Genomic DNA, 14,341 nt, shown 5'->3' on the forward strand with positions numbered 1-14,341 from the left:
CCACCATTATAACATTATGCATCTCAATATTGAAGTTCTTTGTTGAACAAACACTCAGAGCAAACATCTGGATTCATGGTTTTATTTTCATTTATATATGCATTTACACGCATATTATAAAGCAAATATACAAATACCAAGCTGTTCTGAACAAGTTAGAAATCAATCAGCCCTAGCCTCTGAAGTAATATTCGTACAGATATGGGCAGGAAGGCTCAAAACATAAGAAAAAAAACACTAAAGAAATAGAAGGAACAAAAAACAAAGCAGCTTGTGGCATTGGATCAGTCTCGAAAGATTTACGGAGCAGCACCAGAACGGCAGCGAGAAAGACGAATAGAAATCAACTCTTGAACTAGACCGTACACGCGGACAGAACTAGGATGAACAGTGCAAACACACGGGTCAGAGCCTCGAGTCCGAGGAGGCGTCTGTAAACTGTGAGTGCGTTGAAGTGTGCAGGGGTCACAGGGGAGACGAGTCGTCGTCGGTGAGCCTGAGTGCTGTCTTTGGTAGGCGGTCGGTTGTGTAGTCCCTGACTGTTTAACACAGGGACGATAGGAAACCATGCCACGACGCCTCGCTAACATTCAATTCAGCCTCATCCAATACATCTGATTTCATAAGACACAAACCGGAGGAACAAACATAGTTTTTCGATGATCCAAAAGGCACCATGAGTCAATACAGATACAGAAAAAAAAAAAGAGAAAAAAAAAAATCACTTAACTGGTTGAAGACCTAAATGTGATTACCATCATAGCCTTTACAATGCAAGTAGTTTGACTATTTTTTTTTTAAACGGGATGCAAATTCTTCTGAATCATAAATACAAACCCTTTGCACCCATAACAGTTGTTCTATTGAGAAATATTAGTGGACTTGGCTTTGTAAGAACAATTTTTATTTTAATTTTTTTTAAACACGCCAGACTTGCTTCTCCTCATAAATGGGTTTGGTCAAGGGTCCCCATCCTACCAGCAGGGGGCGCGACACAGCTTCATTCAGCTTCTCACTGGCTTTTCAACTCAGAAGCAGCACCCTGCACAGGGCTTGAACATCTTTTCCCAAAAATGGAAAATGAGCAGTGACACTAGATGAGAAAAATGAAAAGAATCCCAAGAAAATTAAAACACAATCATGTACAAGAATCATTGCTGTGAAAAGGGAAATCTACTATTGCCTGGTCCCTTATGGGCTCATCTTGTATGAACATCTCAAAAAGAGAATCGGATCCCCCCCTGACTTCCTTGGTGCCTTTGAATAGATGTAGTCCTTCAACTAAAGCTATATGCTGGGTAACTGAGAATATATGAGTGTATATGTGTGTGGTGAAGGTGCCTGAATACACGGGTCAATCGCATGGAATCTGTCATGGTCAGATTTCATCCCAAAATCACGGAGTAAGAAATTATATTTAAAGAAAATGAAGCCAATTTGAAAATAATAAGAGTAACTTTTTTTTCATGAAAATTAATAGCATTTCCCCTTCTAATTTCCCTTCCCCAGTAAAATTTGTACTGCCTTTATGCAGATTTAAATAATTGTTTTACAGAAATACAGAAAAATACTGTATTATAGTAATAAAAAAAAAATTCTCAAGAGGACAAAACAGGAAGAAATGTATTTAAAGGGATAGGCCGAACAGTTTCGGTTCCCCTTGAGTTCAATTAGAAGTCAATAGGAACCAAAACTTTTTGGTTACCAACATCCTTCAAAATATCTTTCGCGTTCTGCAGTAAAAAAGTCCTGTAGGTTTCTAACATCAGGGCGAGTAAATGCGACAATTTTCATTATTAGGTGGACTGTTTTAAGTACCATAAAATTGTCATAATACAAACAAAAATTGTCATAATACTAACTTGTCCTAAACAGAGGCTTCCTTTCTTGTATGAAAGGAATAATGTTTTCCCCCATTTTGTCTCTTAATTTTGGGATGAATAATGAGCTGGACCCATTTTGTACGATTCATCCATATACTCATTCCTCACTGGGGAGGTGATTTATAGCAGTGACCCTGAACACTGAAATAAGAGGCATGTGTGATTGACAGCTACATCATCATCATCATCATCATCACCATCAATTGCCCTACATTCATCCGTTGACCTTCTGAATCATATCTGAGCTTTAGTCTAACTGTATGCACAGACTGACAGGCCTTTACACAACCTGTCAATCAAACGGTAACCTTTGGTCACGGTCAGCTTACTGAAACCGAGGCACATCCTGCCCTTGACTAGTGTAAATAGTGGCGTTCCATCTCCAACATTCGAATTATCGACCAACCGGGACGTTAAACCTCCATGAAACCCATACAAGCATTTCAATCTTGAATTCAGTGTGCAATCCTTGGTAATAAAGTGGGTGTTGAGGTTAGCTGTGAAAGCATTTAGGTTAACTCAACCCATCTGGTTATATCTCTGTTTGAATGCAGGCATTGCGCACAGGACTAGCTGGCTGAGGAAGGTTGTTATTGTGTTCTTTAGGCGAGCTTTGGCCCGCGTCAGCCGTACAGATTAAACTCACATTCTCCTCTGCAATATAGCACAGTGGACGTTCTGCTGCCCCGTCAGGGGTAAGAGGGGCTACCGCAGCTTGTGGGAGGGTCCCAGAGGCGGGGCAGTTTTCCAGCCGGTCGTTCTCGACCTCAGGAAGAGGGCTGACCGTTCCGCCTGTGTTGGGATGTCGGATGTGAGACTCGTAGCAAGAGGGTCTGCAGGCATCCAGGTCGGAGCAGCTGAACTCGGAAAAGTGGCTGGAGTGCGAGTCGGCCACAGACGGCAGGCTGCCGCTCAGGGAGGGCGAGTCCAACTCGCTGGAATTGGTGCTGCGGCGCTCTAGCAGCTGGGCATCCATGTCTTCGCGCGTCTCGTTGATCTTGGTGCCACCGCTCTTTTTGCGCAGCTTTCCTTTACTCTTCTTCCCAGAGGAAGAGGACGAGGTGGAGGAAGGCTCCTTGGCCCAGCGAGAAGACACGCACTTGCCCTCGTGCGGACAGCCAGAGGGGCAAACGCTGGCCCCGTGCCCTCCACTGCTGCCATCGTCCATACTGCTGCTGCCGCTGTGGTGCCTGAGCTTCCCTCGTTTAGATTCCACGTCCACCTGCACCTCCATACTGTTCCCATCTCTGCTCCACAACAACAGAAAACTATTAATTACATCCCAACTTTCTACAGGCCCTGATGTTACATCATTATTACACAAACAGATTTGTTGATAAGTCTCAAAGTGCTGGTAAACTACAATTCTGTCATGACAACTCTTGAGTGTTTGGCGTGATAATGGATATGACAATGTTAAGATATATTTGGTCTTGGCGGAATAGATCTGCTACTGCAGAGCAAGTACGGGACTTGCTCACTGCAATGTGTCATGCATGTATTGGCAGTAGCAAGTAAGACATGCTTCTGCTGTACAATATAGCATACATTAATTACCCATAGCAGATCTATACAGGTGGAGCTGGGGAAGATGAAGGGTTTCTGAAAGCACGCTGCACTGCCAAGGCAAATGCTAACCAAGTATTTGAAGGTTGAGCATGCCAGCTCATAAGCTACTGATACAGCAGTAACTAATCAGCTGTAGAAATATATAATTGCAAGCGTTTGAGTTAAGGACCTATTAGCCTGCACCATCTAGAGTTTCATTACATAACTTTATTTAAATTCTTTCAGTTATATAAATACAGACCTGTCCAGAGGCAAGTAGGCATTGAGAATGGATCCAGCCATTGCTTTGGTACTAGCGTTGTCACTGATTGTCCCCAGACTGACGGTACCAGACTCCCCACTCAGACTGCAACGCTCCTTTTGAACATCAGCTTGAACCTCCAACCTGAGACAAACAACAAATTTAAGGCTTGTTCACACCAACCTTAATGTTTGGCATACATTTTTTGCACAGTGCCATTGGCTTTTGGATTACTGCAGATAATAGGCTCTGTCACCAGCTAAAATTTAATTTATGATTCCTAGTGATTTTGTTCATCATGATAATCTTCACAACTATGAATTTTGAAGACTAAATACAATCAGCAGTAGTGAACAGCTAAACGTAGGCTATAAACAAACTACACATGCAGTAGTGAACAGCTAAACGTAGGCTATAAACAAACTACACATGCAGAAATCACTGAGCTTCCGTCTTTATAAAAAAAAAAAGTTTAATCAATGACTATTAAGTAGATGAGAAAAGGTGTTTTTGTGAAGATGATGTCCCAGAGAACATCTGTATTCCAATTTAGCCAATTAAAGTTAGAGCATCAAAATGTACTCACATTCTTGCAGAGCATGTATAAAATTGTATTTTTGGACTGGGTCTTTGGATTTGTTAATTTTGCACTGGACTTCAAGAGATATGGCCCTTTAAGGTTTTTTTTTTTGGCCAATAGTTGTGCACATGACTTGACATGTAAACAAGGTGTCACTGACCTGTTAAAACAGTTGACCATGGCACTTCCTGACAAGCTGCCAGTGATGCTGGCCCCAGCAAGTGCCATAGTGCTGGCGTTCTCACTCAGGTTGTCTCTCATTGCTCCAATACGCTCCATGTGGCTCCCGCTGGCACTCAGGCTGCCTGTCAGACCCCCTACACTGCCCTCACCGATGCTGGGGTTATGCCTGGTCTCTGCTACTGAAGTAGTGTCTGTTGAGGTAGAAGGGGGACATTACAGCAGTTAATAAAAACTCTGGAGCTGTACTGTTGATTGTATTTGTTCCCATTATGCGTCAAACTTTTATTTGCACCTTCAAAACTGATTAGGCCCCTATGATTTCAGTGATGTGTAAAATGTAGACATAATTGTAGAATCTAGCCATAAAAATGGAATTTAGCCAATTTTGGATGAATAAATGTTAAGCTGGTTGTATACTTATATCAAATCATGAAATGGACGTGTCTGAATACTGAAGCACAAAAAGACTCAAGCACACGTAACGCTTATGTTTTGTCAGCGTCTGCGGTCTCACTATATGAGTGAGGACACTGACTTTCAGAGCAGCTCTGAAAATTAAGCTTCTTCACCAGCATTTCACCATTTAACATGATAAAACTATCATCAGATACACACAGAAACTCAAAGGTTTTCATTACAACCCAGTTGGTTTAATTTAAAACTATGACAGAAATATATTACTATTATCCAGTAGAATGTACTTCTCAAAGTAATAAAAATACATGATTGTGAATGTGAATTTATTAACATGATTTTTAATTTGAACTAAAAACCAATCACTTAGTTTGCCAAAAATGAAAGAACTGTTCACATTCATGTATTTTCATGTATATATATATACAATTTTATTATCAAACTTGGCCTAATATATATATATAATTCATAAATTAGATTAATTAGACATCCTTTTGATTATTAATTTAATTTACATTTTTTCTGCATTCGGTTTAATAGTTTAATGAAATTTTGAGAAACCTGATTCTAGCTTACACTGCACATCAAGACAAAAGCTATTTGTTCCCAGAGTTACTTGAGCTTCATGGGAATTATTTGGTGTTTGAGGAAAACAATAACTTGATCTGAGTATCAGTAGTTGTGTCTGGAAAATGATAAAACTCAAGGTCTCTCGATATGGCTCACCTTCAATTCTAGTGGGACCAACTTTAGCCGGTAAATCGTACACATTTTAGCAAACTCCAGGAGGAGCACTTTAAACTAGAACACATTTCACACATTTGCATTAAGACGGAGCAAGGAGTAGAGAAAGTGTGAAATGGGATAGACAAATCCTGGGGGTGAGAACCAAGACAGATACTGTGAATGAGAGAATAAGAGAGAAGGCCAGATTCTGAAAGCTTTGCCTTCGGTGCACTTTCTGAACAGCCGTGCGTTTGCTTTCAGTGAGTTTCACTCACCAGTCAAAGCAGCTCCGGTGCCCACGTTCATGTCGTTCTCATCATCAAACTCGATGCGCACACCTTTTCCATTCCCCGCAGACACGCCGCAACCACCGCTGCGGCACAGAGAGATGGGCACCACACCATAGACGTATGCCAACATGATGGGCACTCCTATCCCTATGCAGACACAAAATATAATGGTTACTCAATACTGCTACACAAGTAGTACATCCACCTTTAAACCAGATAGATTATCAATTAAATTTGCATTTCCTGGAGGAAATGCCAGGACTTACAAGGCAGCAAAAGAAAAGTGTTAAGGGCCGTTCACTCCAAAGATAACTATAAAGTTTTAATAATTGTTCTAATTCTGTGAGAATAAGGAAGGCCTATATAACAATAACAAAACATAGGAACAACATTGTTGCAATCACTTTCTGCATTCCTGTGATGTCGATAATTATCACAATAAATGTTGAATATTGATTTTATAGGTTTAAAAGGCATATTTTGTGAAGTGAAAGTTGTAGAAACCAGACAGTAATTGTGGTTTTAAACTGCTCTTTATTGTCAGAACATGACAAACACTTAAATTTTTTTAACCGTTCAAGTAATTTTTCCTTAAAATAAATCTTAATTTCTTATTTTCTGCAGGTTCTAACATGTGATAGTTTCAAATCATAAAACAGGTTTGTGTTGCCTGACTTTGAGTACACGCATCTTCTGCATAGTTTTTGCAGTGCAGATTTGCAATAATAATATTACGTTTTGTCTCTTAGAAATGCAAAGTTGACAGTAGCTTGAGTTGTCAGCAGTAGCAGCTTGAATTAGGATGCAGATGTAAATTTATGTTAATTAATAAAAACCCTAACATCTGTAAACAATTGTAACTTCATTTTTATATGGTAAAATTTAAATATTCTGACTGTTTGTGAAATAAACCATTGGTCTTCCATAGTAGCATACATTTAGATCATGATAACCAGTTAAAACCACACATATAGCACCTCAATACCATGGTAAAATGTAACTGTATGGTTTCTATGGTATTCGTATGAAAAAGAGTAGCCTAAATATATTTAGTGTTCATGCAAAAATGTTATAGCTTAAATCACAATAAATACTGTGTGTTCCATTACTTCTTTAATACAATTAATACATGTCTACATTAATACAATTAATATGAATATCCCACATTTGCCACAATACCATGGTGCAGTTAGTGCTACTAGAGTAAATCCATGTTAAATGATGATTTGTAGATCGAAAAGCCTTCTGAATATCGTTGCACACAGTATTGCTCAGCGTTGAGACCGGTCAGCGAGTAAACGCATCTGCTCTAGTAAATCAAGCGGATAAATTGTCCGTGTGGCGCACATCAAATGAGTAGCGCAGTTTCATTCCGCTTTATATAGAAACATTTATCGAACTCTAGTAATCATTTTATTGAGAAATTATATTGCGATAATTGTTTTTTTGCCCATTCCTAGATAAGAACAAACAAATTAAGTTCTTTAATAATAGTACAAATCAAACTGCTGTAATTCAAATTAAAGTGACTCATTAGGGAGGAAAAATCAAATAAATGGAGTCAGCTTACCAACAGTGACAGCTGCAACCACTGGAGACACGATCACGGACAATGTCACCCCGCCGGCTATGACAAGGTTCCTCTTGTGCTTCGAGATGTCCTTTCCCTCATAACGATTATGAATCTGAAGTAGATGGATTCAAAGAGTGAGTGAACACTGCTCATGCACATTCATTATTCTCGATTAAATTACACTTTGCTTACTCATAACGCTAGAATAATTTCCGACTTGATGATCTAACAAGAGTCTCTTGAAGATCAAACAAGGTGGATAAGTGTGTGATAAGACATGTAGGTCGCCATATTTCAGTTAGAATTCAGGTCAGATAAACAGACCGTTACGGAAATCCCTTCATAATGAAATTCAGATTGAACAGCACATATCTGAAGTGCTATTAATCATTGTAAAAAGTAACCCAGTTTGCAGTGGGTTCATCTGGTTCAGAGACGGGGCTGCATATTAACTCGAACACGAAACCAAATCCTAAAATGTAGGACACAAATTATACTTATTTGCTGGACATAAATCTCAAGTCTATTAATACAGATGTAAGAAAAGCGCTTGCCAAACTGATTTCAACAGGCTGGCACCATTCTAACAGGGTTTATAATAAGCAACAGTGTTTTTCTAGTCAGATAAAATGAAGGCCCTTTATTATCTTGTCGTCATGACAAAGGAATTTGGAGAAACTGACTGCATTTTCTATGACAGCTCATTTTGTGAAACAAATTAAAATAAATAATATGACGTATATTTTTGCTTAATTTAACCCATGCTATGTGCCAATTAGTTGACATTACAAGTTAAGGTTGATAATGCAGGAACTGTAATGGTTTTCGAATGATAAATTATATAAGATTGTCCATGATTATCAGGACAGCTTAGAATTCATGAAAGGTTTGTTGAAAATATATGCAGGCTTTGTACACACAGGCAAAAAAAATTTAAATAAAAAAAAAACACGCTTTTATTTTATGAGTTTAAAGAAATTAAAAGTACTGTATTTTTACAGTTATACAATATTTTATTAAACCCTTTTTTATTTTACAATATAATAGCTTTATTAATTATTATTTAAACCAATTATTAAAAAATATTTTTGTATTGTCCCTTTGAATTGGTCAGAAAAAGTAGAATTGTGGTCTATGAAAAATCATATACATAAACACTTGACTTTACGGTTACTGAAAGAGGTTCCCCAAATTATTCAGCCTTAACATGATGGACTGCACTCAAAAACTTCAGAATAAGATTCTTTTTTTTATCATTTATTTATTATGCAGATGCACTTCCTAACAAATTAACCCATTTTTTTTCTAGAATCATTCATTCTTTCCTAACAGAACTAATCAATTCATGCATCTTTGATATTCCAATATACATTGCATAAAAATATAATATTGTAATGTCAGTTTTCAATATCAAGCATTCCTATTTGTTTTGTAATCCAAGCTACAAGTATGTAATGCCACACACATACTGCACGTTTGTATTTCAAACACTAAACGAAAAGCCAAAGTTACGGCTTGAATGTATAAAATTCAGTAATCCTCTAATAGTTGTGCTGTCGTTACGAGTTCAGCATCCTGAAGGATTATCATGATGATAGAGTAAACAGAGACAGAATGTTCAGTTCTCAGTCCACAATGACAGCTACTCTCAGTTGTTGTAGAAGAAAGACTCTTTGCACCATGCTGACACTCATATTAGGGACTTTCACACCAAAGACACCTTTTCATAGTTCCTAGAACTATTGGCAGAAGTACCCACTTTTTGGCTTATTCGCACTGCAGGAACTAGGAACAATTTTATTTTTAGGAACTACTCTTGGGGGAACTAAATTATCTCCTACTTCAGAGTAGGTTCTAAACCAGAACAATAGGAACTACCAGTGACGCAAGTGTACGCTGATTGGCCGAACGCATGTCAAACACCGGCACCCGGCATTTTTAAAAAGCCGTGTGAACATTACTCCACGAACATGGAAAACAGCGATGATACCTGTTGTCTGCAGCATTGTGTTATTTTCTCAGCCTCGATGATATGTAATAGGAGTCCCTATAAGTTGTCCCACTTTTTGCTCGTTCAGTCACATAAATTATGCGTTTACATTCCATCTCCATTATCACGAAACTACAACAAACACCGCTCCGATCATGGCATCCTCTATCCACCGGTGGACACCGTTAGTAAATGCCACGCTTAAAGACGCCACTGTCGGCCGCATCAGAGTTCCTCCTGCCTGTGCGAATGCAACTAGGAAAATGGCAGGGGGGGGGAGAATTAGTTCCCGGGGAACTATCCTAGTGGCTAGTTCCTATAACGAAGTTCCTAGAACAACCGGGTGTGAAAGCCCCTTATTACTATGACAACCAATGTAGATTTAGCAAATATGTCAAAAACAAAAAAAAAGGATCCGATTTCATAACTTGCAAAAATGTGTAGACAATCGATCCAAAAGATTGGGTTTGAAAAACAAATCGCAATTGGGTACCTTACATTTCATTCTCAACATTAAGATATTATTTTGAGGAGCAACCCACCTTTCTACCCACATACACAGGAATCCCAATGATCATTGCAGGTATAGCAATGCCAGCAATAAGGGCAATGCCAACCGGAGCGCCCACAAGTGTCCCCAATTGCCACAGGATTTTCTTCTTCCTGCTCCAGGGCTTCTTACCCCAGAACGTGCATCCTGAAGGACTGTGACAGAAACAGAGAAATTAAACCTAGAAATGTAACCTTAGCACACCTTCATCTGACCTTCATCTGTTCTCACACAGTGTCAATAATACAGATAAGGTCTGATTTACGTCATTTGGCCTTATATTGTGAATGTTGCAGTGGTTTTCAGTACACTGACCTTAAGTAGTGCAGGTCAGAGATCTCCTTCATACACAGCCAGCAGAACTCACAGCCACAGACAGCGCAGGTCATGTGATTACAGCTCCCATCGTTCATCTTAATGATGTAGGCCGCACAGCGGGGACAGGGTTTTATGTCATCGGCTTTAGGGACACAAGACACAGTGGTTAAAACCACTCCTCGTTGAAATGTATGAGATTTCAGACGTTTTCACACCAAATTTGGTATATTCATTTGGTACAAACCACAGTATGTGATTTTATAAGGGAGAGATGCCATTTTCATTCTAGACAGCATTTGATTGGTCTACTCTGATTGATTGATCCTAGAGCAGTGATTCCTAAACTTCATGAATCAAACTTCAGTGAGGCCTACATCTGACATAAAAGATATACCACCAATAAAGCAGACCAAACCTTGATGTCAAGTGGCTATGGGTCTGCAGTGTTAGTGCGCGTTTTGTGGGCTTACCAGCAGCGCCGCTCTCCTGGCTGTAGCTGAGTGACGATGATCTGAAGGGTCTCAGACGGAGGCTCTGAGCTCTCTGCTGTCGGGCGGCGTCACAGGTCTGATTTGGGTGCCACAGCTGTTTACAGTGGTAACAGAACTCCGTTCCGCAGCCCTCACGACCACACGTGATCTTTGGACAGCTGGCACAACCGAAGGCAATGACTGCATACCTGTCAAATCAAACAGACAAATACTTTCATAGCTATACACGAACATACTAGAAAAGATGCATTTGCTAATACATATCTGAGGGCACAGCTACCATGGAAAATCAAGATCAACATTAGTACGAATTACAGTAAACTAATAATTAGTAAACTAATAATTTGTTTGTTCGTTATCCAAAACAAATAATTTGCTTTGTTACATAACTGCAGCTATCTGGTAACAGCATGTGGAGTGTTTTTGACCCATCTAGATTAACAGCCCTGCTAATTCAAACTGATGGCATCATCAATTACCGCTGGCAATGGCCATTGTGACCTGATCTCTATTAATGAGAACCTATTAAATGATGCTGGAAGGTGCTTGTCTGCAGGGATAATGGTTGTTGGAAAGTCACAAGGGGGCAGATGGAGTGATCTGAGAGAAAACAGTGACAGGATCACTATGCTAACTGATGTGTGACTGTGTGCTAGACAGAAAAGTTGCATAAGAGCCAACAACAGTCCTTGTAATGTGATAAAGCACTAGAACCTTGAATGTGCGCTACAGGATCAGTCAGTTATTCCAGCAACAAAAAAGACATGATCTCAAAACTTCATGAATAAGTCTTATGTTTGCATGTGGACTGACAACTACATTTTGTACAATTTGATACAAAAGAAGCTACAACTCCTTGCTGCAAACCAGATGTCTTTTGGCGAACTGTCGATTTTCAGCCTGAGAAACTCCATGCCATCTCGTTTCCTCAAACAATGTGGCCTTTGTCATTAGACTTTTACACTTTCAGACTCCTCTAGAAATATGGCAGAGTAAACACAATGCTGGAGACATAATACACCCCGTCTGATCTACAATCAACCTTAACAAAAAAAAGAAAAAAGAAAGTAAAATAAGGATAGTGACAGCAGAAGAACGTCACAGCATGAAACATGGCACAAAGCTTTTCCACTAAACAGAAAATATGTGGACATTTTTAAACATGTCTTCCAAGACTTTAACCTTACCTAACCTTAGCCAGCCCTGTAGTGCAACAATGCAATCAATACAACTCACATTAACTATGAACATGCTCTACTAAATGTCTGACAATCAGAAAGTGTCTGAAAAGTATGGCTATATAGTTTTATTAAAAATAAAATAAAATATACATTTTGCAAAATGTTTGCTTAATGCATTCTTAAAGCATTCAACATTCCTTTAATTAAATCTAAAGGTCGCTTGCTTTAATACTGTTATCTAATGCAGGGTTTTATAACCTGGGGGTCACCCGAGTTCTCTTGTAGCTCTTTTCCACCAGAATAGTTTGCGTTCTTGAGCCGAAGCCTGTTCTCGGGCCAGGCAAAACGGAGCCTGTTGCGAACTGGCAGCATATTTCCACAGACTTGAACAAACAGTGACGTGTTGTTTACATGACTATAAGAGTCTAAAAATCAAACAGTGTGCGTCCCGGTGTTTGTGCAGGCAGTGTGGCGCTTCTCTTTTGCTGTTCACAGTAGCGGGAGTGATTCTAGCTTATCGGCAGCTTAACGTTGATTCACTTGTTCTCTCACACACGGGGTCTCTTGCACACACAGTTTTATATATTTAGATATAAACAGAAAGGTTCTGGCCAAGAACCCCCTTTTCTTCAGCAGAAATATACAGAACAGATCAATAACGTACAAAGTCCAGGAACCTGCACCGTAATCGTATCGTTGGAAAATCTCTCTGATCACCCCTCAAAGCATACCACAATATATAACTGCAACCTGCCATGACACCTTGACTAGTTCTTGTTTCCTACATTCTTGTTGATACTTTGGTGCCTTTAAAAAAAATACCTAGAAAAAGTACCTAATTGATCTAACTGGGAAGAGCTCTTTGGCAGACACAGCAGACATCCTCTAAAGCAGAGGTCTTCAACCCTGCTCCTGGGGACCCACTGTCCTGCTAATTTTTCCAACCTGCTTTAGCACACATGCCTCTGTATTTTTTAAAGGTCCCATGACATGAAATTTTCAATTTTTGAGGTTTTTTAACACTAATATGAGTTCCCCTAGCCTGTATATGGTCCTTAAGTTTCTAGAAATTTCAATCGGTGTAAATCGAGCTTTTGCTATCTTTCTCTGCCTTTGAAAAAGTGGAAGCTCAATCGGGCTGATCTTGAATCTCCTCCGTATGACGTCATACGGAGGAAATGTTACCTCCCCTTTCTCTGCTTTGCCCGCCCAGAGAATATTTCCCGCATGAGAAAATGAGCTAGTAAGCAGGAACGCGTGCGCGCGACTTTAGTTTGTCCACAGGAGATATCATGGCTTTTGAGCGAGCGAAGCATAATAATTGCTCAATAATTGGATGTACAAATGAACACCGAAGCCTTTTTTTAGTTCCTTCCTCCAAGCCCCAGAAGAACCAGTGGATTCATTTCATTTCCTCTGGAAATGCGCCGACACAACTCCTCAAAGTTTTGCATGTCTGCGGCACACATTTCACCGACGACTGTTTCCTCAACTTGGATCACTACAGAGCTGGCCTCGACGAACGCCTGAAAATAAATCGATCGAGCCGAGCAACAATTTCTGATGTGTAATTGTTCAAGTTCAGACAGGTAATCTTTCTCTCAAATCGTTCAATACTGATGTTTATGTCTCAGTAAGTCAAGCCAGTGACTAAAATATCAACTTCACATCGTTTATTTTAGTAGGATGAAAATAATCGTATTTAAATTGTGAATAAATTATATACAGATCAAAGAACAATCTTTGTAGGAATCGCGCGCACGCGTTCCTAATTCCTAGCTCATTTTCTCATGGACACAGCGCGATCGAGTTTATCTGGACACTTGCCAAACTCGTTATGAAATCAATGACGCACGTTACACTGCACATGAAGCTCTTACTGTATTTACATCATCGTGTTTGCATTGGTGAAAGCAGAGAGTGCAGAAACTGCGTTGCCATGATAAGATCTTCATTCTCGCGATCAATAACAGACTCATCTGCTTGCGCAATGCTCATCACGGCAACATTTTATGTGATGGGAATAGATCTAAATACTTTAAAAACTTCTGACGATTTGTTAATCTCGATAGCTGTAATAGTAAAAACGTATAATAACTGTAGTAAAAGTATTCGAGAGAGTTTCACATGTAATAAGTAGCTATTTCATATGCAAGCATGTCAGCCAATCACAGCAGTGGGCGGTTACACTGAAGTCTCACACAGACACGCCCCTTCAAACAGAGCGTTCAAATCAGAGGCTAAAACTGGGCTAGGAAAAATGCCTTTTGTTTCTAAATTATGACTATTTTCTATCTAAAAAACATACTAACGTTATAAGGGCAACCCAGGACACATTATAAAATAATATAA

At 39.4% G+C, this 14,341-nt stretch overlaps 1 protein-coding gene across 2 annotated transcripts in view; it reads right to left on the minus strand.

The window, feature by feature from the left end:
- Nucleotides 1–68: 68 nt before the first annotated feature.
- Nucleotides 69–14,341, minus strand: part of rnf19a (ring finger protein 19A, RBR E3 ubiquitin protein ligase) — a 36,189-nt gene continuing 21,916 nt past the window's right edge. Inside the window, exons 3-11 of one of the 2 annotated variants that reach the window (XM_079591462.1) lie at nt 10,788–10,996; nt 10,315–10,459; nt 9,992–10,154; nt 7,457–7,571; nt 5,872–6,033; nt 4,434–4,647; nt 3,694–3,837; nt 2,530–3,130; nt 69–1,093 (exon numbers count right to left, since the gene is read on the minus strand). In XM_079591462.1, the coding sequence (XP_079447588.1) occupies nt 1,013–1,093; nt 2,530–3,130; nt 3,694–3,837; nt 4,434–4,647; nt 5,872–6,033; nt 7,457–7,571; nt 9,992–10,154; nt 10,315–10,459; nt 10,788–10,996 (1,834 nt within the window). In that variant the 3' untranslated portion in view covers nt 69–1,012. Of the gene's footprint in view, nt 1,094–2,277; nt 3,131–3,693; nt 3,838–4,433; nt 4,648–5,871; nt 6,034–7,456; nt 7,572–9,991; nt 10,155–10,314; nt 10,460–10,787; nt 10,997–14,341 lie in introns of those variants that run through there. The other variant, XM_079591461.1, reaches the window with a different exon arrangement.

This window comes from Phoxinus phoxinus, assembly GCF_949152265.1.
Source record: "Phoxinus phoxinus genome assembly, chromosome: 19".
Taxonomy (NCBI): domain Eukaryota; kingdom Metazoa; phylum Chordata; class Actinopteri; order Cypriniformes; family Leuciscidae; genus Phoxinus; species Phoxinus phoxinus.